Source organism: Bactrocera oleae, chromosome X, assembly GCF_042242935.1.
Source record: "Bactrocera oleae isolate idBacOlea1 chromosome X, idBacOlea1, whole genome shotgun sequence".
NCBI lineage: Eukaryota > Metazoa > Arthropoda > Insecta > Diptera > Tephritidae > Bactrocera > Bactrocera oleae.
In genome coordinates, this window is record NC_091541.1 from 35,777,243 (window position 1) to 35,800,073 (window position 22,831).

At 33.3% G+C, this 22,831-nt stretch overlaps 1 protein-coding gene across 4 annotated transcripts in view; it reads right to left on the reverse strand.

Moving 5' to 3' along the window:
* The window catches only part of sv (paired box protein shaven), a 140,352-nt gene extending 119,552 nt beyond the window's left edge, over positions 1 to 20,800 (reverse strand). For 3 of the 4 annotated variants that reach the window (XM_036372859.2, XM_036372867.2, XM_036372843.2), the window contains exons 1-3: positions 8,217 to 8,570; positions 7,014 to 7,187; positions 6,245 to 6,283 (exon numbers count right to left, since the gene is read on the reverse strand). In XM_036372859.2, the coding sequence (XP_036228752.1) occupies positions 6,245 to 6,283; positions 7,014 to 7,187; positions 8,217 to 8,538 (535 nt within the window). In that variant the 5' untranslated portion in view covers positions 8,539 to 8,570. Of the gene's footprint in view, positions 1 to 6,244; positions 6,284 to 7,013; positions 7,188 to 8,216; positions 8,571 to 20,528 lie in introns of those variants that run through there. The other variant, XM_036372848.2, reaches the window with a different exon arrangement.
* Positions 20,801 to 22,831: the final 2,031 nt, after the last annotated feature.

Genomic DNA, 22,831 nt, shown 5'->3' on the forward strand with positions numbered 1-22,831 from the left:
CTTCACATATAATGCTATTTTTAATACTTTTTGATTACTTTAGTTTTTAATAGATAACCAAATCATCAATTGTAACACAACTCTAGTATAATACTGGTGCATAGAACTTTCTTCATCTAGACGTATGTACATATGTGTTCAATACAATGTTTTCTGATCCTCGTATTAACATATCAATGGATTTGTCTGCCAGAGTGTGCAATTGAGTTCGTCCTCATGTATAACGACTCGCATATGTTTAGTTGCCATCAAAAATTAATGCAATCGGTTTATAACTTAACCTAACACTTAAATAATGAACTGACTTCAGTCGCCACATTATTTGAAACAAAACAGTTAAAGCAGACAACTAACTTATATTCTATCAATTTGCGACAGTAATTATATTCGGTACCACCGAAATTAGCTTTTCCTTACTTGATGCACATACACATGCTATTATTCTCATTTTTGGGCTTATGTATGGACAAGCGGCGGCGCTTTTATACTCTCGTAACATGGTGCTACAGAGTATAACAGTTTTGTTCACGTAACGTTATTTGTTATAAATAAAACTAATCGAGATATCCAGCCCCTAATATGTATACTATACATACATATCTCGCAAGTCTTTTGGTGCCTCTTCAGATAATGTGAAAATAGTTGAAATCGGATGATAACCACGCCATCTCCCCATATAACGGTTTTGTTGAAAACTACTAAATGCGCGATAACTCACTATATAAATACGAAAGATGCATTACATTTCATACAGAAAGGCTTCAATTTTGCAGGTAAAAAAATTGTTATTATTGAAATTCTATATATTAGGAACTACTCGCCCCACCACGCCTACTCCCCATATAAGAAAATTTGGAGTTACTTTCCTGTTCGCTATATACCTAATATAAGGATTTTCGTTCCGGTTGACTTTATACATATGGTAAGTACTATATTGGTTAATATATGTTATCTTAATGAAAATCAGAAAGCGTCTGTTTCTGGTAATTCGATACACGAATTACCCCAGCTCCCTTATACTACACAAAATGCCTTTTATTTTTATTTTAGGAGATTTAAGTGATTGTTTACCTATATTGACGGTTTCGCCGCATATTGCACATGGAATTCTTAAGCAGCATTTTTTAATATAAAGGTTTGTCAACACCTTCAGATATTTCAGCAAATATAAAATGATTGGTTACACCCGGAATAAAGATTTCCTTACTTGTTCTGCTTTGCGTTTGTCGAAGAATGACAATGAAACAGTCCATCATAATTATAATTAGAATCATTCCCAATGGGTGTAAGAACTAGAAGTCAAAACATAAGTTATAAGTGATTTGTCAAGCGATATTAAATCTCAGAGTTTTGGTATTTGTGTAAGGGGCAAAAAATTGTATTCTAAATTTTAATAAGCAATTATAAGCAACTAAGAAAAGGGTATGTTCGGGCGTAACCGAACATTTCCTACTCTCGCAATTTGGTTGGGTCATATGGGGCATGGGGGAAGTATTGCTCCGATTTTACCCAGTTAGTAACCAGAAGGCACTAGGAGCCACATAATTGGGATTCGGGGGGCTTAAAAAGTTATGGTCTGATTTCGACAATGTTTATACGTGACGAGACATTCCTTATAAGAACTATTTGTTGAAAGTTTCATTTTGATAACTATCATCAGTGTTTGCCACCGAAACGAAATTACACAATTGCTTAAAATTTTTAGCTAGAAGTCCGTAGCGAATGCATACTGTTAAACGAGGTTAGTTAATGCTTTACTAACATATAAACATCCGAAAAATACAAAAATTAAAATGGAAAGTATTTTGCTTCTGGCTATAATATAGAAAATAATTATATAATATAATAATTATATAGAAAATTGTCGAATAGTTTTATTTACTTTTGAACGATCTGAAGGTTATCCGATGAACTCGATGAAGACTAAAGAAAATAATCAATCTAAATCAAAATTGAATATCGGACAGTGATTAGATACTTTGTTTTGAAAGGTTTAAACGAAAAGAAAATTTATGAACAATTGTTAGAAGTGTATAAGCAGTCCTCGCCTTCAAACGCATCGGCTGTTGAATTTAAACGTGGTCGTACTAGGCTTGAAGACAATCCAAGCGAAGAACGACCAAAAACCGCAACCACACCAGAAATCATTGAGCAAGATCATAATATTGTTAGTGAAGATCCAAGTTTGACTAAACCTGAAATTGCTAATGCTTGGTGTCGTTAGTGCCGCACACGTTTACAATTCAACAAAAACTGGATCGAAAACAAATTCCTCAGCATAATTTGGAGCGTTTTAAGCAGAATAAAACCGATTTCTTGCATCCTTTTATAATTTTGGATGAGACTTGGGTCTACCACCATGATCGTAAATAAATTTAAAAAAACAAGAACGTTTCGAGTGGACTGAAGGGGCTCCAAAGAAGGTGAAGTCGCAACGATCAGCAAAGAAGGTGATGGCATTAGTTTTTTGGGATGCAAAAGGATTTTTGTTGATTGATTATCTGCAGAAAGGTAAAACAATCAACTCTGAATATTATTGCAGCCTTTGGATGAAAAAATTCGTGAGAAAAGACTTGGTTTACAGCAAAAAAATAATTTTTCATGAAGACAATGCACCTGCTCACAAAGGTGTTTTAACAATGACTAAATTCAACGAATTAAAATACGAATTGCTTGAGCATCCACCGTATTAACCAGATTTGGCTCCCAGCAACTACTACCTCTTCAGAAACCTGAAACAATTCCTTCGTGGAAAGCATTTTTCGTCGAATGAAGAAGCTATTACAGCCGTAGACGGGTATTTCACAGAGCTTCCGGAACGTTATTATAGGGATGGCATAAAATTATTGGAGGACCATTGGAATAAGTGTAGTGAAGTTAACGGAGATTTTATTGAATAAAAAAATATATTTCGTACCAAAAACAGTATTTTTTCATTGCGAACGCAGAAACTTTTTAACCAACCTGTATATACATATATGAAAGAAAGTGGTGTAGGTTATACTATTTATAATTCGAGAAAGGCTGAATCGATATAACGGAATAGCTGCAGTGTTAAGAAAAAGTTCAATCATAATGTGAGATGAGTGCATATGGCAAGCAAATATTTTCGAAGCATTGACGTAAACAATGCAAGATTTAAACGGCAACCATGAACTTTTCGGTGATACTGTCTGTTCGTTCAATGGTGAAGTGTTATAACACTTCGATAAATCAAAAATATGCGCATATGGTACAATTGAAAATTATTTCACCAGCACAAATATAAACGAACATTTGTTAGATATTGGAAATAGTATAATAGAACTGCAGCCAAATATATGCGTTATACTGCCAGACAATTTCTGCACTCCTGTTCACGAAAAATTGATTAGTTGAGAGTATATTCCTGAAGGTAAGAATTAAATACTTGGATCATAACTGGCTCAGTAATCGGGCTACATTAGCGGCCACAATGTAGATGTTGAACAATTAATTTTTAAATACAACACTAGCGGTGTTGATGAAAATAAAAACGTGAATTTTTCAATTGTATTTCTAAATTCTCTAGATATTAAGATAAGATAGACCCGGAATGCTATCACATACTTTTCAGTTAAAAATTGAGTAACCTAACTATAAATGTTGTTTTTAACAAGTAAGGAGGGGCTAAGTTCGGATGTAACCGAACATTTTATACTCTCGCAAAGTCAAATAGTATACTCGTTTGAGATTTCTTTATATATTTTCATAATTATAAGTAGGAACTGTTGCCTCTGTTATTTACTAACAACACCATTTTTTATATGAATTTCAATTATATATCTTACACATTGACCGATATTTTCGGTAAAAAGTCAACTATAGGCACTTAAACAGTTTTGGTTCCATTTAGACAATTTTTAGTCACAAGGTGGCACACTTTAAACCATTATGCACGCAAAGTTTTATCCCGATACAATCATTGTGCTTGTAATCCGATTTTCGCACTATAACATAGAAATATGAGAAGAATGTTATGTACCGAATTTGGTTGAAATCGGTTAAGCAGATCCCAAGATATGGGTTTTCACCTAAAAGTGGGCAATGCCACGCCCACTCTTTAATTTTGGACGCTGGTCCTACAAAGTTATCTCATACCATCCAAGAGATTAATATCTCTGGCGTGTTTAGTGCTTGATTTAGCGCTTTTAGTAGTTTTTAACAGTACCGTTATATTGGGAGTGGTCAAGGTTGTCACCCGATTTCAACCATTTTTACACTGTCGATAGAGGTACTAAAAAAATTAGTTCTCTGTGAATTTTGTTGTTATAGCATTAGCGGTGCCAAGCACACTTTTTAAAAAAAATTTAAGCTGCACATGCCCCTCCCTAATGTGCTCCTGTATACCAAATAACAGTCTTGTAACGTATTGTGGCGCTTAGTTATGGCAATTTATTTATTTTTGATAAATGGCGTTTTGTAGGCGTGGCAGTAGTTCGATTACGCCCATCTGCAATACTAACCGTCTTACGGTACCAAGAAACATGTGAACGAAGTTTCATAAAGATATCTTAATTTTTACTTAAGTTACAGCTTTCACAGACGGACGGACAGGCACCCTGATTTCAACTTGTCTCTTCATCCTGATCATTTATATGACATATTATAACTCTATATCTAACTCGATAAGTATAATAAGATAAGATGATACAAACAACCGTTAGATGAACAAAACTATTACACTCTGTAGCAACTTGTTGCGAGAGTATAAAAGTTTAGAAATTTATAATAATATAATTTAATGTTTACCTCAGCCAATTTTTAAATAACTTATAGATAGTTATTTAAGTATGAGTTTTCTTATAATAGATCCAAGTATGTGGTTCGAGCGAAATCAACATACACATACGAGGTGTGTTCAAAAAATCAGTTGTTATTCATTTGTCTGCATTAACGTTGTCGCCTTAAAAATAATCCGCATTCGACATTGTGCACTTGCAGCGCTAATTCTAATCGTCAAAACCCTTATTAAACTTGATTTTTGGAATAGCTTTTAGCTTCTTCAGCGATGCGATCTTAATGTCATCTATGCTTATAAAACGACGGTCCTTTAAGATTCTCTTTATTTTTGGAAATAGGGAAAAGTCACACGGAGCCATGTCTGGCGAATATGTGGGCTGGGGCATCGTTACAGTATTCTTTTTGGCCAAGAACTCACGAATAAATTCTTAGATCCTTTTATTTTAAAAAGCAAAACTCGGCAGTTCATAAAAACAAGTCTAACCTTAGCGGCAGCTACAGACAAAGTAAGCAATGAATACAGCTGAAAATTTTGTCATACTTCAGGGGCATGTACTCGTATATCAACATAACAAACAAGCCGAGAAATTCCTTCAGGTGCTATCAAAACTTTATATTAAAATTTGGTATCCCCTCGACTTACAGTGACGGCCATAAACTTAGACTTAGTTTCATTGCTATATTTTAGTTCGCGTTAGCTATATATGTACATATCTTAAAATATATATATTAAAAACATCTTCAAATAAGATATGTACAGTAGGGAGCACAAATGAGAACATGTTTGTGCTTCGTATATTTATTCCTTTATAATGATAGAAGTAGCAAAGAAAATTTTAAAAGTTTTTTTTCCCTTTAATTGATGTTCAATTCTAAACAAAATGATTAACAATACAAAAAATAAAATATGCAATTCTAAGAAGAAAAAAATTTTAGGTGACACGAAGTAAAATATAACAATAAAACTAAGTGAGTCTATGATCTATAATATAACTCAGTAAAATACCAAATTAAATGTTGAACTCGTTCGCAATATGTTAATAATGTTCGGTAACACCCGAGCTTAGCCCTTCCTTGCTTGTTTTTTGTTAATTTTTTAAAGCAAGATTTCTGCATTCGTGCATTATACATACAGATATGTGCTGACATGGCTTTGGGATTTTAACAAGAACTGTTATGACATTTATTAATCGTTCTCAAGTTATTGATCTCAAAGTTACGATACCCCTTCCATTATGTTAATGATACGCTCCACTCAGGAAAGCACAAAAGACAGTAACGCCCGAAATATCGTTAAAATTCTTGAAATTGTGTTAGGTGACGTAATATAAAAATAATTAGTTCACATCATTGACATCTCTATGAAATGCGTAGGTCATATCATTCAAGAATTTTTAAAATTCTTTGCGTGCGGTGATGGCCTTCATCGAAGTAAGTCCATAAAGTCCCTATAATTTGAAATTATTTATTATTTTTAACTCACCATCGCCAGATAAGCTTCCTTGCGAACTATGGTTGTCTTCTGAAAATAAATATAAGAGTAATTTAACTTTATAAATAATTTATAAACCAAAATAGCATTATTACGCCGTGAAGTCATAGTTAGTTCTGATTTTAACTTTACCTATGTATGTGTATTCATTTAGTAGAACATCCCATTTTTCAGTCAAATCGCTCTAACTTTCTCAGTATTCCCAACTCATTAGTACCTATTAAGTTCCTACTTAAGGAGCTTATCAATAACACAAATCAATATATTCAATACGTAACAATTTTTGTTGTGATACATAATCTATTGAAATGAGATTTGGGAAACAGAATTGTGCTCTTCTAAGTAAGTTTGTGATTTTTTTTCAACTATCAAGTATATGCTGGCAAGTGAGAAGGGGCATACTTTATGTTTATTGCATTTGTTTTATTAACAAAATGTAAGAATTTGAATCGGATTAAATCTAAAATAGAGGCACCGTTATTCAAGCGCAATTAAAACAAAAATTCAAATTATTAAGTTATCATTTCATATTTAAATACATATATTCATTGCAAATTATCACAGCCTCTTTAACGAATATCGTACATAGAAAATCCATAGTTTTCTTTACTGCTATTTCGAAAAGTATAATATATACTGCAACAATGTAATTCTTACTTGAAAATAGTTTTACCGTAAATATTCTAACCATTTCGATGTGTGAATTTTCATAGATATAGCTCTAATTGTATATTGATATGAAAATAATTATTGTACTCACCGACAGATGTTTGAGCTTCATTCATTGCGTTTAACCATTCTACCGCGGTTTGCTGCATAAAGTTTGAAGAATTTGTTGAAGATTCAGCGCTTATCGGATTATTTGTTGTTAAAGAACTAGTCCCCAAATCATCATCACACCCGTTACTACCAATGTAAATATTTAGCTTGTGTACTTTAAAGCAAAATATTTCAAATTATGGATAAGAAATTATTGTTACATTTTCAAATAGTTCATAAATTGCAATTATTTTATAGAGTAAGCGGAGACACCTTACATACATAAAATATAATCTATAATATTTAATTTCTTCATACCAAGATACCTCTTTGTTTCAAATCCCTTCATTAAAAACTCGACGGGCTTTCGCAATAGCTTTTGTAAAATGAGCTCAAATCACAAACAATTGCGTGATTCGAGAAATGAAGAATTGAAGCAACGAAAACCTTTCATGCTCTCAAAAATACTGATTTTTATATAAAATGTTAACAGTCTTAACGGCCAACAGACCAAATTATTTTTACAAGAAAATTAGTATCGTGTAGTACATTCTCGCATACGGCTACTGTTTTCAGTTTCAGTCGATCCGGTTTTATTTTGCATACTTGTCGAGGCGGACCTACCCGCTAATTTAATAAAATTAGAAGAAGAGGTTTTTGAAACTCCGCTCTAATAGACCTTTTCGATGCAGAATGCGAGCACTTGCTGTAAATATTATAAACTAACAAAACATCGTTGCAAATTGTAACTGTTGTGTATGAAATCTGTATTTGATATTACACGAAATTTTTCGGATTTTTTGTACACTAATATCAGCTTTTAGGTAATATGCTTACCCAGTTCCATTAAGATACCTCAGTACAACAATAAAAACTAAACATTTATTATATTCAAATTCGTTAAGATGTTTCGCATAGTGGTCATTATATTGGGTATATAGGCGGTGGGTCAAGATATACATTATACCATTGATAGATATTTTTGACTCCATACTTGAATGTAATAAGCGAAACATTCAGAACCTGGCGAAGCCTTCCTTATACAGCCACGGGTGGCTGTTGTATAAATATTTCAGATAGCAAGAAATATAATTTTTAAACAAATATTTTTTTGTCTGAATATAAAGTTACACATTTCGAAATATAATTTGGCTAAATTCTCCATTGCTTTTCATAAATTACGTAATAAAATGTACACATTTACCTTTATTTTTCTCATTATCACTTTGAATGGCTTGCGAGTATGGATTTTCGTGTTGATGCGATTGTATTTGAGCTAAGTGTTGGGCTGATGTTGCTGATAAAGGCCCAGCAGGTGAAGAATGTAGGTGAAGTGCAGATGTACTATGTGACGTTGGTTGGTGTAAGTGCTGCACATTATGTGAGCTTGAGTGATGACTATGATTGGGTCCAATGGTATTACGGTCACATATCACTTGTGATAATGAACTGGTACTATGATTTACTTGTGATGTTTGTAATTCCATGCTGTGCTTAGTAATGGATCCTGTAATATCAGCAATCATAATTATATAACATTGTAATTTTTGCAATACAAATAAAAATGTTTATGCGAAATCGCAGGATCCCATTTCTTCTAATTAAAACAAAACAAAACCAAAATTAAATAGAACTTACAATATACCATAATATTATTTTTGTTGGAAAAACCGCATATCTCAAAATAAATGTAGTCTTAATAGTTTAAAAAAATTAAAGACATATATATATACAGTTTATCGTTATACACTGAGAGATATAGTTTTTGTAGAGTATACACATGTATGTATGTATGTAAAATTTACAAAAGTTAGTTTTACAACTAGAGGTTATTTTTTTGTATTTAATCCAATATATGCTTAGGAGAGTTTATGTACCGTACCAATTTTCTTGAGACTAATAATATAGATAGTTCACTTTAATAATTTTTAAATTAAACAAGTATTAAGTTCAGGTCTAAGCGAACATTTTAAATGTTGACTTTAGGCATATTAAAAAACGTCGTGTAAGAATTCAACATTCATTATTCTATGAATGATAACAATCATATTTGGTATCTTATTAACTCACATTATAATTATAACAGGTAAAAGATTAACTGAGTGAAATCATTATATTAGTGGTATGAGGTTAAGACTAAGGTCTAGACCAATTTCATTCATACTCAGCTCAACCCTGTTGACCAGCATTAAGGTACTAATTGCTTTAACTTTGGCAATATTAAAGTATAGCCGAGAACATGTTTCCATGTAGAAATCTTAATTTAAATTGTCGCTTGTTGGGCGGACGGGCAGACAGTCCCTGGAATTCAACTGGCCTCGTTATAGATATATATTTTATATTACTTTATATCTTTAGCGATTAGTCTTAGGTGTTAGAATAGAATAGATAGTGTATGAAGTTTGCACCGCGACCTAGGGTCTATTGTGCCATCACTTTCACCACATGTACCTATTTTCAAAGGCTCAGCACTTTGAGGAATTCCAGGAACTTGCTGGGCGGGTTTTAGGTATTATAAACAAACGTTAGGTGAACAAAACTATTATACTCTCTAGCAACATATTGCGGGAGTAGAAAATAAGTCCTAAATGATACTTGTATAACATAACATGGAGCATAAGCCTATTAAATATTTGTACGATGTCAAGAGACAGATTTATGAAAATAATCGAACAATACACTCATATGTACATACTTGTATATATACATGCCTATGTTTAAGCAGATAAAACTAAATTGTAATATATACTGCTGGTATAAATGTTAGGATATCAATGTAAGAAAAAGAAACTGTAATGAGAAAGACAAAATCGAAGTTGAATCTTAGCCCCAGACATCGTCTAATGCAAAAAGTATAAATGTTAATATTGTTATATATTCTATAGATCTCAGAATACATTAGACTGCAATGTGACTCAACACATGAAAGCAATGAACATAAGCTACTTTAGTTAAGAAAGAAACCAGTAAAAAATTAAGTAAACCACTACAAAAATGTCTCGGCTGAAAACAATATGTACAACGTATGCAAAAAGTGCAAATCGTTAGTTGCACGTAATAGCGGGCACGATGATGATGACCGAAGACCATTGTTGAAGCTATACGAATTGACGCCTGCTCTTGCCTTCGTCTTTATTACATGATTTGCTACTTCAGGTGCTCTTACTGACTACTACTATTACTAATATTGTTAGGTGTACTATTATCTTTGTTTTAGTTGGTGATTTCGTAGCTTTTACTAAAGCACGTAATGTTCAACATCAACTGATTTGCGGTGGTGATCAACAGAGAGACTGTTAGAGGGCGCACGCGCCAATACTCCCCTTCTTGCTTAAATAACACATCTATACTATGCAAAAATGATGATTGCAATAAAGAATATAAAAACAACTAGTTTCTAAGTGAACTACCGGAACCAAACCAGTGCCTCTTTATATTAAGTCGCACTTGTGTTTACTGCAGAGTCTTTAGCATCTTGCAGCACATGAACTCTATCCATCGTTCGGCCATGAATTTAATGCTTTTTGCTTGACCGTTGTTTGGTGCAACGAAAAGGGCACTCAAATCGAAAATCTATTTTCCGCATATTATGTAACAAGGTTCGGAAACGAATCGCAACTGTACTAACCCACAAACAAAAATTAGTACAACAACGAATCTACGGGACTATGCAATAAAAAATAAGTGATATAAGATTATATTTAAAATTATATGCTTTTAGCGTTTACGGTATGATAGACCATTCTTGATTATTTCTGATAACAGGTGGCAGCATTTGTCTGAGGATTATAAGTAGCTCAGGGTGTTCATAACATTGGGCATAGGTATGTACATATGTAATATTGTAGGTTTCAGGTGTTGACGACCTTGAAACGAACTGAAAACGACGTAACATCATCCTATGCTCCAGAGGAAAATACAGGAAATGATGATGATCTTTTCAATACTTACATAATATTTTTCATCTATGTATCCTGACAATATGATGTTTACTATTTAGAGAAAAGTATGTTATATGTAATATCTCTCAGTTGAGCCAATTTAGAGTAAGCCAAATGCATACCACTTCTATCAGTCAGAGTCTCTTCATAAATGGACAGAGTTTGAATTTTGTTAAGAGCATAAAACGGTATAATCAAGTGGATGTATCCTGACAATATGATGTTTACTATTTAGAGAAAAGTATGTTATATGTAATATCTCTCAGTTGAGCCAATTTAGAGTAAGCCAAATGCATACCACTTCTGTCAGTCAGAGTCTCTTCATAAATGGACAGAGTTTGAATTTTGTTAAGAGCATAAAACGGTATAATCAAGTGGATGTATCCTGACAATATGATGTTTACTATTTAGAGAAAAGTATGTTATATGTAATATCTCTCAGTTGAGCCAATTTAGAGTAAGCCAAATGCATACCACTTCTGTCAGTCAGAGTCTCTTCATAAATGGACAGAGTTTGAATTTTGTTAAGAGCATAAAACGGTATAATCAAGTGGATGTATCCTGACAATATGATGTTTACTATTTAGAGAAAAGTATGTTATATGTAATATCTCTCAGTTGAGCCAATTTAGAGTAAGCCAAATGCATACCACTTCTATCAGTCAGAGTCTCTTCATAAATGGACAGAGTTTGAATTTTGTTAAGAGCATAAAACGGTATAATCAAGTGGATGTATCCTGACAATATGATGTTTACTATTTAGAGAAAAGTATGTTATATGTAATATCTCTCAGTTGAGCCAATTTAGAGTAAGCCAAATGCATACCACTTCTATCAGTCAGAGTCTCTTCATAAATGGACAGAGTTTGAATTTTGTTAAGAGCATAAAACGGTATAATCAAGTGGATGTATCCTGACAATATGATGTTTACTATTTAGAGAAAAGTATGTTATATGTAATATCTCTCAGTTGAGCCAATTTAGAGTAAGCCAAATGCATACCACTTCTATCAATCAGAGTCTCTTCATAAATGGACAGAGTTTGAATTTTGTTAAGAGCATAAAACGGTATAATCAAGTGGATGTATCCTGACAATATGATGTTTACTATTTAGAGAAAAGTATGTTATATGTAATATCTCTCAGTTGAGCCAATTTAGAGTAAGCCAAATGCATACCACTTCTATCAGTCAGAGTCTCTTCATAAATGGACAGAGTTTGAATTTTGTTAAGAGCATAAAACGGTATAATCAAGTGGATGTATCCTGACAATATGATGTTTACTATTTAGAGAAAAGTATGTTATATGTAATATCTCTCAGTTGAGCCAATTTAGAGTAAGCCAAATGCATACCACTTCTATCAGTCAGAGTCTCTTCATAAATGGACAGAGTTTGAATTTTGTTAAGAGCATAAAACGGTATAATCAAGTGGATGTATCCTGACAATATGATGTTTACTATTTAGAGAAAAGTATGTTATATGTAATATCTCTCAGTTGAGCCAATTTAGAGTAAGCCAAATGCATACCACTTCTGTCAGTCAGAGTCTCTTCATAAATGGACAGAGTTTGAATTTTGTTAAGATCATAAAACGGTATAATCAAATTTTTGCAAATAAGTCGCTCGATTAGGTTATGTTCGAAATTTCACACTATCTACACACTTGGATCGACAGTCGCTTTATTGAATGTAGGTATGATAATTTTTTTTTAATAATTAAAATTTTTATTTTCCCAACTGTATTATCAATTCTTCTTTTTGATCTTCACAAAATTACCTCATGTGTCGTTATTTCAAACTGTTTTAATTATTTCAACCCTCTTTCACAAGTATTACATGCATGGAACATGTGCCTTGGAAAATGTACTAGGAAAATATAGGTGGTTGTTGTATTTTTATACGGACGGTCATTTAAGAGACCCACCTGTTTATAATTGTCGTTTGCTTTTATACGTTATTTCTCCCTAATGTTAACTATTGTTCACTTGCTCAAATTCTTATCGAAAAGGTAGCAATTTAAGGGCACCATCCCTCCACTATCTGAAGCATTGTTACAAGACTTGAATGTACCACTAGTTTTTCCACTACCATAGTTCCAGTAACCACTTGTTATATGACGCTAATTCTTGGTGTATTAGCATGTGCGCGGCATATACTTTTAAAATGTGCAGGACACCAAACATATTTTGCTTAAATTACGAAGGGGAAATAAAATGCAACAAAATGTGCATCGCCACCTGTAGATTTTTGTTATCTTCACACTTCGTGTACTACGTTATTGGCTGTTAAGTAAAAAAACAAGTGTGCTCGACGAATTCATAGGATATATGTTGATACATAAATTGTTATATACTGATGTGTATGTACTTTGATATGTAATTTCTCCCTCAACCATCTGTTGCTATTAAAAGTTATACATATTTAGTAATTATTAGTCGTTTGTCGGAAGCATGAAAACTAAAAAGGTTATTGCTCTATTCATAATAAACAACTTCTAGTAGCATTGTGTCTAACCTTCATTCCTATATTACTAAATAAAACGTATAGAGATCGTAAATAGATTGTAAGTAGATATACACATTCTAAAGCCAACCGAAATTTGAAAATTGTGCTTAAAGTTTTATTCCGATATCCTGATTGGTGCCTGATTTATTTATATACAGTAAGGATGGAAAGTAGGCATCAGATTTTGCCCCCTTTCAAACTGTAATATTGAGTCAGGATATTAAAATGACCCCAAAAAAAATTGACATTGAAAATTAAATATAATTGGTTGAGTCATTTCTGAGATAATAATATTCCACATAAAAATGGGTGATGCCATGCCCATTTCCCAATTTTTACACTGATTAACATGCGGCTTATTATGATCTGACGCCATTCTGTAGTAAATGATCGCACTTTAGTAGTTGTTTGTACTCTCGCAAATTGTTGCACATAGTGTAATAGTTTTATTCACTTGACGTTTGTTTGTAACACCTAAAACTAATCGAAGTAGATACCTACAGAGTAATCTATATATAAATTATCCAATGAATGAATTCCAATTGACGGTTTGTCCGTCAACCGTGCAAGCGATAACTTAAGCAAAAACCGAAATATCTTAATGAAACTTGGTAGCCGTGTTCAATGGCCCGTAGAGGGGTTAGCGTAGCCCCGTCCATAGACCGAAGAATTGGCCAGGAAGAATTGGATGATGGGTGTGGCACCGCCCACTTTTAGGTAAAATCCCATTTCTCAGGAACTACTTAACCAATTTCAACAAAATTCGTTTCATAACATCATATTTTGATATCCGTATATTCCGCAATGAAAATTTGCTAAATCAGACTACAACCACGTTTACTTACCATGTATCGCAATGTTAAATTCCATATATTTATTTCACTTTAAAGTACATACATATATATTTAGATCAAGAACAATTTAAGGTATCGAAATTAAACTTCGCACAAATACTGCCTTTAAGTTATACTATACATGTCTAAAAATTGTCAAAATCGGAGAATAACTTTTCAAACCCTCATATACCGAATATGTGCACCGCAATGCCTCTGCGGACTTCCTACGAAAATATCGCTCAGTCGGCGAGGTATATTACTGAAGTGCAGAGAAAATCATTCTTTAATATATATATATTTGTGTAAAAAATGGGTAAAAGCTGCAGCCCTTAGCCTCCATATATTATATTAAGACATTCGAAGTGTAATGCTTGCTATTTCGTTTCAGCGCTGCGTTCAAACCATTTGGTGCCCTCAACGAAAGTACTTATCTCCATTATACGTGTTGTAGAAAGCTATTCAAGGTTTCCTACTTAATGGATTCCAAGAGTTTTATGGCGTGTTTGTGATAGAGCTTGATATTCTCAGAGAAAATGTAAAACCGTTTGCTTATTCCCATCGAGTTTGCAACTGCCGGAAATATACTTTTTCTGTACCTATTAATAAGTCTTTAACATAGTTCTTGTCTTCTTATATGTTGGCCATATCTGCTTCGATATCTTGCATTTGGTCATACTCGTAGATTTCCATATGTTCTGAGCTATTTGTTGTGTATTTCGCTTCCTCTTGATCGTTTTAGCGGGCATGGTATTATCTCTGCTTCGGATTCGTCAAGATAAACTCCTGAATTGGCCAACTCGTCTGCTTTTTCGTTGTCGAAAATGTTCCTGTAACCGGAAACCTTGATTATGAACAAGGACCAGACAGTGGGATTAAATCCTTCCTACATTTGTTGACTACGCTTCAAACTCAAAGTCTATATGATTTTTCATTTCCTTCCAAGCTTAATGCTGCTAGTTTTACAAATCATGCGACTTTTTACTAAGTATATTTTAGTTTTTAACTATAGGAAGGACGAAACTGGAGGACTCTCCCTAGACAACATTTAGACCCAGCAGGTGAAATTTCGAAGCTATCATTGAAAGTGTAGAAGCCGCACAGCGTAGTTGTCATAAATACAAAATAATAGTTTTGCTGGCAACCTTAGATGTCCGAAACGCCTTCAACAGCGCTAAATGGGTGAACATGATCGACGCTCTCGAAAAAAGCTTCAAAATCCGCGACTACCTCAGGGTGGTTGTGCAGAGCTACCTTAACAATAGAAAATTGCTGTACCAAACTAGAGAGAATCACGACAGATAGCAGTTTACGTCAGGAGCAGCACAAGGATCCATTTTAGGCCCAGACTTGTGGACCAGACGAATCTTACCTAATTTGCTGCGCGGACGAGACCCAGAAGAAGCGCAAAGAAAGCTGAACCAGGTCATGATACGTACCCAAGCATGGCTTGACTCACACAAAATCCAGCTCGCTACAAAAAACAGAGTTACTACTGCTGACAAACAAGCATAAACCTCTCAAAATAAGTATCCAAACGACTACAGATATTCTAAGGACACAAAAAGCGGTAAACTACCTATGCGTAAGACTGGACTTGTTACTGGATGTAACTTTCTGGGGAATGAAAGTCGCGGCAGATGGACGGCCAAACTTATAATAGATGTAAACTTATGGACAAGCCGAAAATTTGGAGAAGTGAACGGGAACCCAGCGCCGTAGAAGACCGGGGTGGTGCAATAAACGCGGACAATTTAATCAGCGTCATGCTGGAGAGCGAAGAAAACTGGGGGATCATCCAGAAATTCGCAGCAAAAAGCCGGACCTGGGCGCAGGTGCGCAGAGGTAAATCTCTCAATGAAAAAAATGGAAAGCCGAAGACATTTTCCAACCCCTTACCCGCGAAAAAAAAATAAAAAGGAAAACTTTAGAAATTTGAATTATTTTATCAAGTGGTAAAATACTTGCTCACACAAATTTTAGTTCGGATGTCTTTAAATAAGCTTTCTCACACTTCATAAATAAATAACGCACAGATCCGTAAGATGCTTATAGATTAGTGCATTTTTCTCTTATCTACATATGTTAGATAATTTGAAACTTAGTCATACAGTTTCAGCCTTAGTGGCACTGTACTTATATTCTTTTGATAGTTAAAACTAACAGGCTACGGTATTTAAAAAAATCAAATGAGACAACTAAGGACATTAACTGTTAAAAAGTAAAGGAAGACATAAACAAATTTTCAAGTAGCAAGATAAAGCACATTTGCAAGGAAAAATCATAGAAATAAATATTGCATGTTTTTCTTATTCTAAAATTATAATATTATATAAAACAAGTAAGGAAGGCCTAAGTTCGGATGTAACCGAACATTTTATACTCTCGCAAAGTCAAATGGTATACTCGTTTGAGATTTCTTTGTGGATTAACTGATATTTTCGGTAGAAGGTCAACTATAGGCACTGGGGTCCACATAGTTAGTACTTGGGGGTTTGAACAGTTTTGGTTCGATTTAGACAATTTTTGGCCGCAAGGTGGCATACTTTAATTGCATTATTCACGCAAAGTTTTACCCCGATATAATCATTGTTACCTGATTTGTATAGTGGAAAGTGAAAGAATCAGATGGAATTGAAAATGGTGTTACATGGGAAGTAAGCGTGGTTGTAGTCTGATTTCGCCCATTTTCGCACTATGACATAGAAACATGAAAAGAACGTTATGCACCGAATTTGGTTGAAATCGGTTGAGCAGATCTCAAGATATGGGTTTTCACCTAAAAGTGGGCTGTGCCACGCCCACTGACTAATTTTGAACACGGTTTCTATAAAGCCAATTTATACCATCTCAGAGATAAAATTTAATGTCTCTGGCGTGTTTAGTGCTTGATTTATCGCGCTTTTAGTAGTTTTTAACAGTACCGTTATATGGGGAGTAGGCGGAGTTGCCACCCGATTTCAACTATTTTCACACCGTCAATAGAAGTGCTAAAAACATTTGCTTCTAGTGAATTTTGTTATTATAGCATTAGCGGTTTAGGAGATATGCACATTAAACCTATTAGAGGCGGGACCACGCCCACTTTTTAAAAAAAGTTTTAACTGCAGATGCCCCTCCCTAATGTGATCCTGTGTACCAAATAACAGTCTTGTATCTTATTGCGGAGCTTAGTTATGGCAAGTTATTTGTTTTTGATTAATGGCGGTTTGTGGGCGTGGCAGTGGTCCGATTACGCCCATCTGCAATACCAACCGTCTCACGGTACCAAGAAACATGTCTACCAAGTTTCATAAAGATATCTCAATTTTTACTCAAGTTAGAGCTTGCACGGACGGACGGACGGACGGACAGACAGTCACCCGGATTTCAACTCGTCTCTTCATCCTGATCATTTATATATATATAACCCTATATCTAACTCGATTAGTTTTAGGTGATACAAACAACCGTTAGGTGAACAAAACTATTATACTCTGTAGCAACAGGTTGCGAGAGTATAAAAATAAACTACAGATCAATTAATCACAAAATAAAATATATTAATGAAAGCAATTAGTTACTAACTACTAACTATGTACTTATATAACACCACAGAGTACCATAAAGGCATCATTTATTTAATTCTAATTCTTTTTGAAGTTATAGGAATAATCATGAAAATTAACATGTATGTATCTTAATATTTTCTACTATCTCATAATATGTATATATAATACATATTAGCATATGAAAAATTCTCGTGCACCTGACCTTGAACTTTTTTTCAATTTCAGTTTCAATGGTAATACGTCAGCCCTCTTAATTGCTACACTTTGTTTTTCTTTGGTGGGAACTCTTATATTTTCCCACCCTCGTATGTTAAGTCTTATATTCAAGACGAATAAAACGCTGTTTCCCTCACATAAAACGATGGCATGGGTGGATAGATCTAACTTATGATTATACATACATATATACTCTATTATACCAGTCACACAAGCAACGACGTAATCAATGTTTGACTTTTGGAAGAATGTAAATCAAGAGTTTAATACTGGTCAATAGAAGCGCATAACGCACACTAATTACAAAAGTGTCACACACTTGAAAAATGTTCAGAAGGAGCAGAAAATAGTCCCTGTAAAAATTATGAAGATTCAAATCGTCCTCCATAATGTAGAATATCTTCTTTTAAGATCATTTAACTCAAATATAATTGATTTTCTAGTTTAACAGAGAAATTAAGTGACATTTTTGGGTTTAGACATAGAAGAACAGTGTCATAATCACTGTTATTTCAAGTAGACTTAACGGTGATTTTCCAATTAAATAAGATAGTGATGATAATGAAATTTCTTTGGTAGGTAGATGTTTTATGAATTAATCTATGAAAAAAAATTAAAAATCAATGTTTGTGTTGTATCATTTTATACTCTCGCAACATGTTGCTACAGAGTATAATAGGTTTGTTCACCTAACGGTTGTTTGTATCACCTAAAACTAATCGAGTTAGATTAAGGAGTATATATATATAAATGATCAGGATGAAGGGACTAGTTGAAATCCGGGTGACTGTTTGTCCGTCCGTCCGCCTGTGCAAGCTGTAACTTGAGTAAAAATTAAGATATCTTTATGAAACTTGGTACACATGTTTCTTGGTATTGCAGATGGACGTAATCGGACCACCACCACGCCCACAAAGCACCGATAATCAAAAACAAATAAATTGCCAACCTTTTTTTAAAAAGAATGTGTGGTCCCGCCCCCTAATAGGCTTTATGTGTATATCTCCTTAATTGCTAAAGCTATAATAACAAAACACACTGAGAACAAATTTTTTTAGCACCTCTATCGACAGTGTTAAGATGATTGAAATCGGGTGACAACCTCACCCACTCCCCATATAACGGTACTGTTAAAAACTACTAAAAGCGCGATTAAGAACTAAACACGCCAGAGATATTAAGTTTCATTTCTAGAATGATATGGGATGACTTTATAGGAACCGCGATCAAAATTAGACAGTGGGCGTGGCACCGCCCACTTTTAGGTGAAACCCCATATCTTGGGATCTGCTTAACCGATTTAAAAATGCGGTACATAACATTCTTTACATATTTCTATGTTATAGTGCAAAAAAGGACGAAATCGGATTACAACCACGCCTATTTCCCATATAACACCATTTTAAATTCCTTTTGATTATTTCACTTTCCACTATGCAAATTAAACAAAATATATAAAGAAATCTCAAACGAGTATACCGTTTGACTTTGGGAGAGTATAAAATGTTCGGTTACATCCAAACTTAGCTCTTCCTTACGTGTTTTAGTTAGTGTGCGTTATGCATATGTCCTTCGGACACATAATGTAATACAAATAATCGACAATAAGAATGTTGGTTTTAATAATACTAATTAAAGCTATTTCCTGATATGAGTTCAAAGGTCTAATTTGAATTTGTAGTCATAAAGGTAGAGTACCCATAAAACTGAAGTTACCAATAATATTAATCTGCATACGAAATTTATGTTTAATGCAATCAAGGAATGTACTATCTGAACTATCTAAACATAAAATTATATAGTACACAACTAAAACACTTTCTGTATTTTTGAATTAAACCGATTAATGGGAATGGCTATAGTCCGCTTGTGACCATATTTATACCAACCTACCTTCAGAGTTCAATTCAATTTTTTTATTTATTAGCATGGTTTCAATTTGTACACAAGTTTTACGATTATTTTGTCATGCTGCCAATAGGGGTAGATAGAGTGGATGTTTGAATGCTGCCAATAACTGGTATAGGTACATAAATTGTAACACTATATGCACAAATGCAGGTGTATATAAATAAGAAAAAAAACTTTTAAATTAAAATAATTTTTTTCAATCAATGCCGTTTATTATTATATCAATTTGTATCCGTAAGGTCATTTATGCATATACAAATTTTCTTCTCACAAATGACCAAATTAGTTACTAAAACCAACTATTTACTGAGAATTAGTAATTTAGCTTTTATATTTTTAGATACAAAACGAAATGCACTTCATTTAGAAATTATTAATAATTTGTGGGATTCATAAGATTGCCATAAAACAATCCATCCCATTGCGTATTGAATGTTTATTTATTTCATGTTCATTCTTGTTATCTCCAAATAAGAGATGTTGGTAAAGCAACACGGGGCTATAATATTAAGTAAAATATTATACAATTACGGACATTCATAAAGATTGATCCTTACACGATCCGCACTGAAAAGTCTGTATGAGTTGTACACTGATCGAAGGATTAATATATATATATATCATTACATTATAATTTTGCATTTATATGCATGTATTTTATGTATATCACACAAATTTGAAAATATTTTTTTTGGCACTTTTTGCCCTCTTAACTATTGCACAGAGTTTTGCATTGAGATTTGAATTTGAAGAAAACGGGTTTTTCTTTTTTTTTATTCTATATTAAGACAAATTTATTATCCCTGCGCTCCGAAACATCCGCAAACAATAAGATCTCGATTAAAACTACCTTTGCTACAAAAATTATTATACCTGGTGTAGAGCAGAGCAGTACATAGCAGAGGCAAACCTCGTTACGCTTCGTTCACTCCATACGATCGTTAGTTTGCGGCCGTTCTTTCGCTCATACGTTTGACTCGCTTTGTTTCGTTTTAACTAGGATCGCTGGCCAGTGGTTGTATACACTTATGTGTGCCTTAATTTCGATTGGCGTGGAGAGCGCTTCCTCTTTTAAGTCGTAGAAATTCAATCCACGCTTTAGTATACATGAATTAATATATATTTACTTTTAAATACATATATGGATATATACACCTTTGTGCCAAACGTAATCAAATGTTATAATCTATATATAAATTACGTGTCACGTTTTGTACGGGGTTATCTCCTAAACTACTGAACCGATTTCAGTAAAATTTAGCACATTGTGTCCAGGTTGATCCAACATAAATGGTAGGATAGCTTAAATCTCTAATTTTAAAAATTAAAAAAAATTTTAAAAAATATATATATTTCTAAACATAAGCATGTTTTTAAAATTCAAAAATAAAATATATAAATAAAATAATATTTCCAGTAAAAAGTGGAAAATTCATAATTTTTTCCATTGACAAATATTTGTATGAATCTAGAAATATTAAACTTCAAATACAATCCCTTGAAAAAGCCTAAAAACAACACTTTTCTATACTCCCATACAAGCGATTTGTAATGATATATGTATATACATATATAAAAGAAAGTCGTGTTAGTTACACTATTTATAACTCAAGAAGCGCTGAACCGATTTGGCTGAAAATCGGTGGGGTCTTAAAACCGGACGGACATAGGATACATTTTATTTCTTTGCGTTAAAAGTCAATACTGTTCATAAATACAAAAATGATATTTGAAATCATAAGCATGTGCTCAAAATTCATGTAATAATCATTAAACATTTTTGATTTAAAAAAATACTCATAATAACAACACATAGCTACTGCAAGGGTATAGTAATTGCCGTATACTTACAAGTATATGGATAATAGTGATTGTTACTCCTGAACGAGGCGGTTTTTTTAGGACACACCATGTGGAACTGGTAAATCATTTTAATATCACAACAGACAATCTCATTTTGCACAGAACAAGCTATTTATTGGAGTAATTTTTTGCATTTTCGGAAAAAAATTTACCATAGTATTAAATTTTTATTCCATCAGAAAGTAGAGAATTCAACAAACATAAAGCCTACTGACTTTTAAAAAAAAGTCTGATATTTTGACGTGAGAATTTTTGATTAAAAATTAGGGTTTTTTTTCGATATGAGGTAAGGAGGGAATAAATATTTTAAACCAAAAGGTGGGACATAAGAAGGTAAGCTTGCACCAAATTTGGTGAAAGAAAAAATTGTTGTACAATATAAAACTAAACAAATCCTAAAACTTTGTTATTTGGAATTTTTTACATAAATTTTGAGATTATGTGAAAAAGTCCATATGTGGCACAAGAGTTATAGATCTATTCATTATCTACAACATTTCCATATAACTTTTTTTCTATAATACTCGTAGCTTTGCCGGAAAACGAGATAAACCGTTTTTAACCTTTAAAAATTCAACCACGCCCTTCTTCTTCTTTTTCACGACCTCAGATCGCCCATAAATTGTTTTTATACTCTTGCCACATGATTGTATCACCTAAAAATAATCGAGTTAGATATAAGGTTATATACATATAAATGGTCAGGATGATGAGATGAGTTGAAATCCGAATGACTATCTGTCTGTCCGTGCAAGCGATAACTGAAGTAAAAATTGAGATATCTTAATGAAACACACGGCATTAATCGAAAACATATAAATTAAAGTAAATAAGCCGTAAATTATTATACAAACCCGTAATTTGGTACAAGAAATTGCAGTAGCAAGGGACACCTGTGGTTTAAAAGTTTTTTAAAAGTGGGCGTGGCCCAGGCCTCTAATAGGTTTAATGTATATGTACTTATATCTCACAAACTATTCAAGCTATATCAACCGAA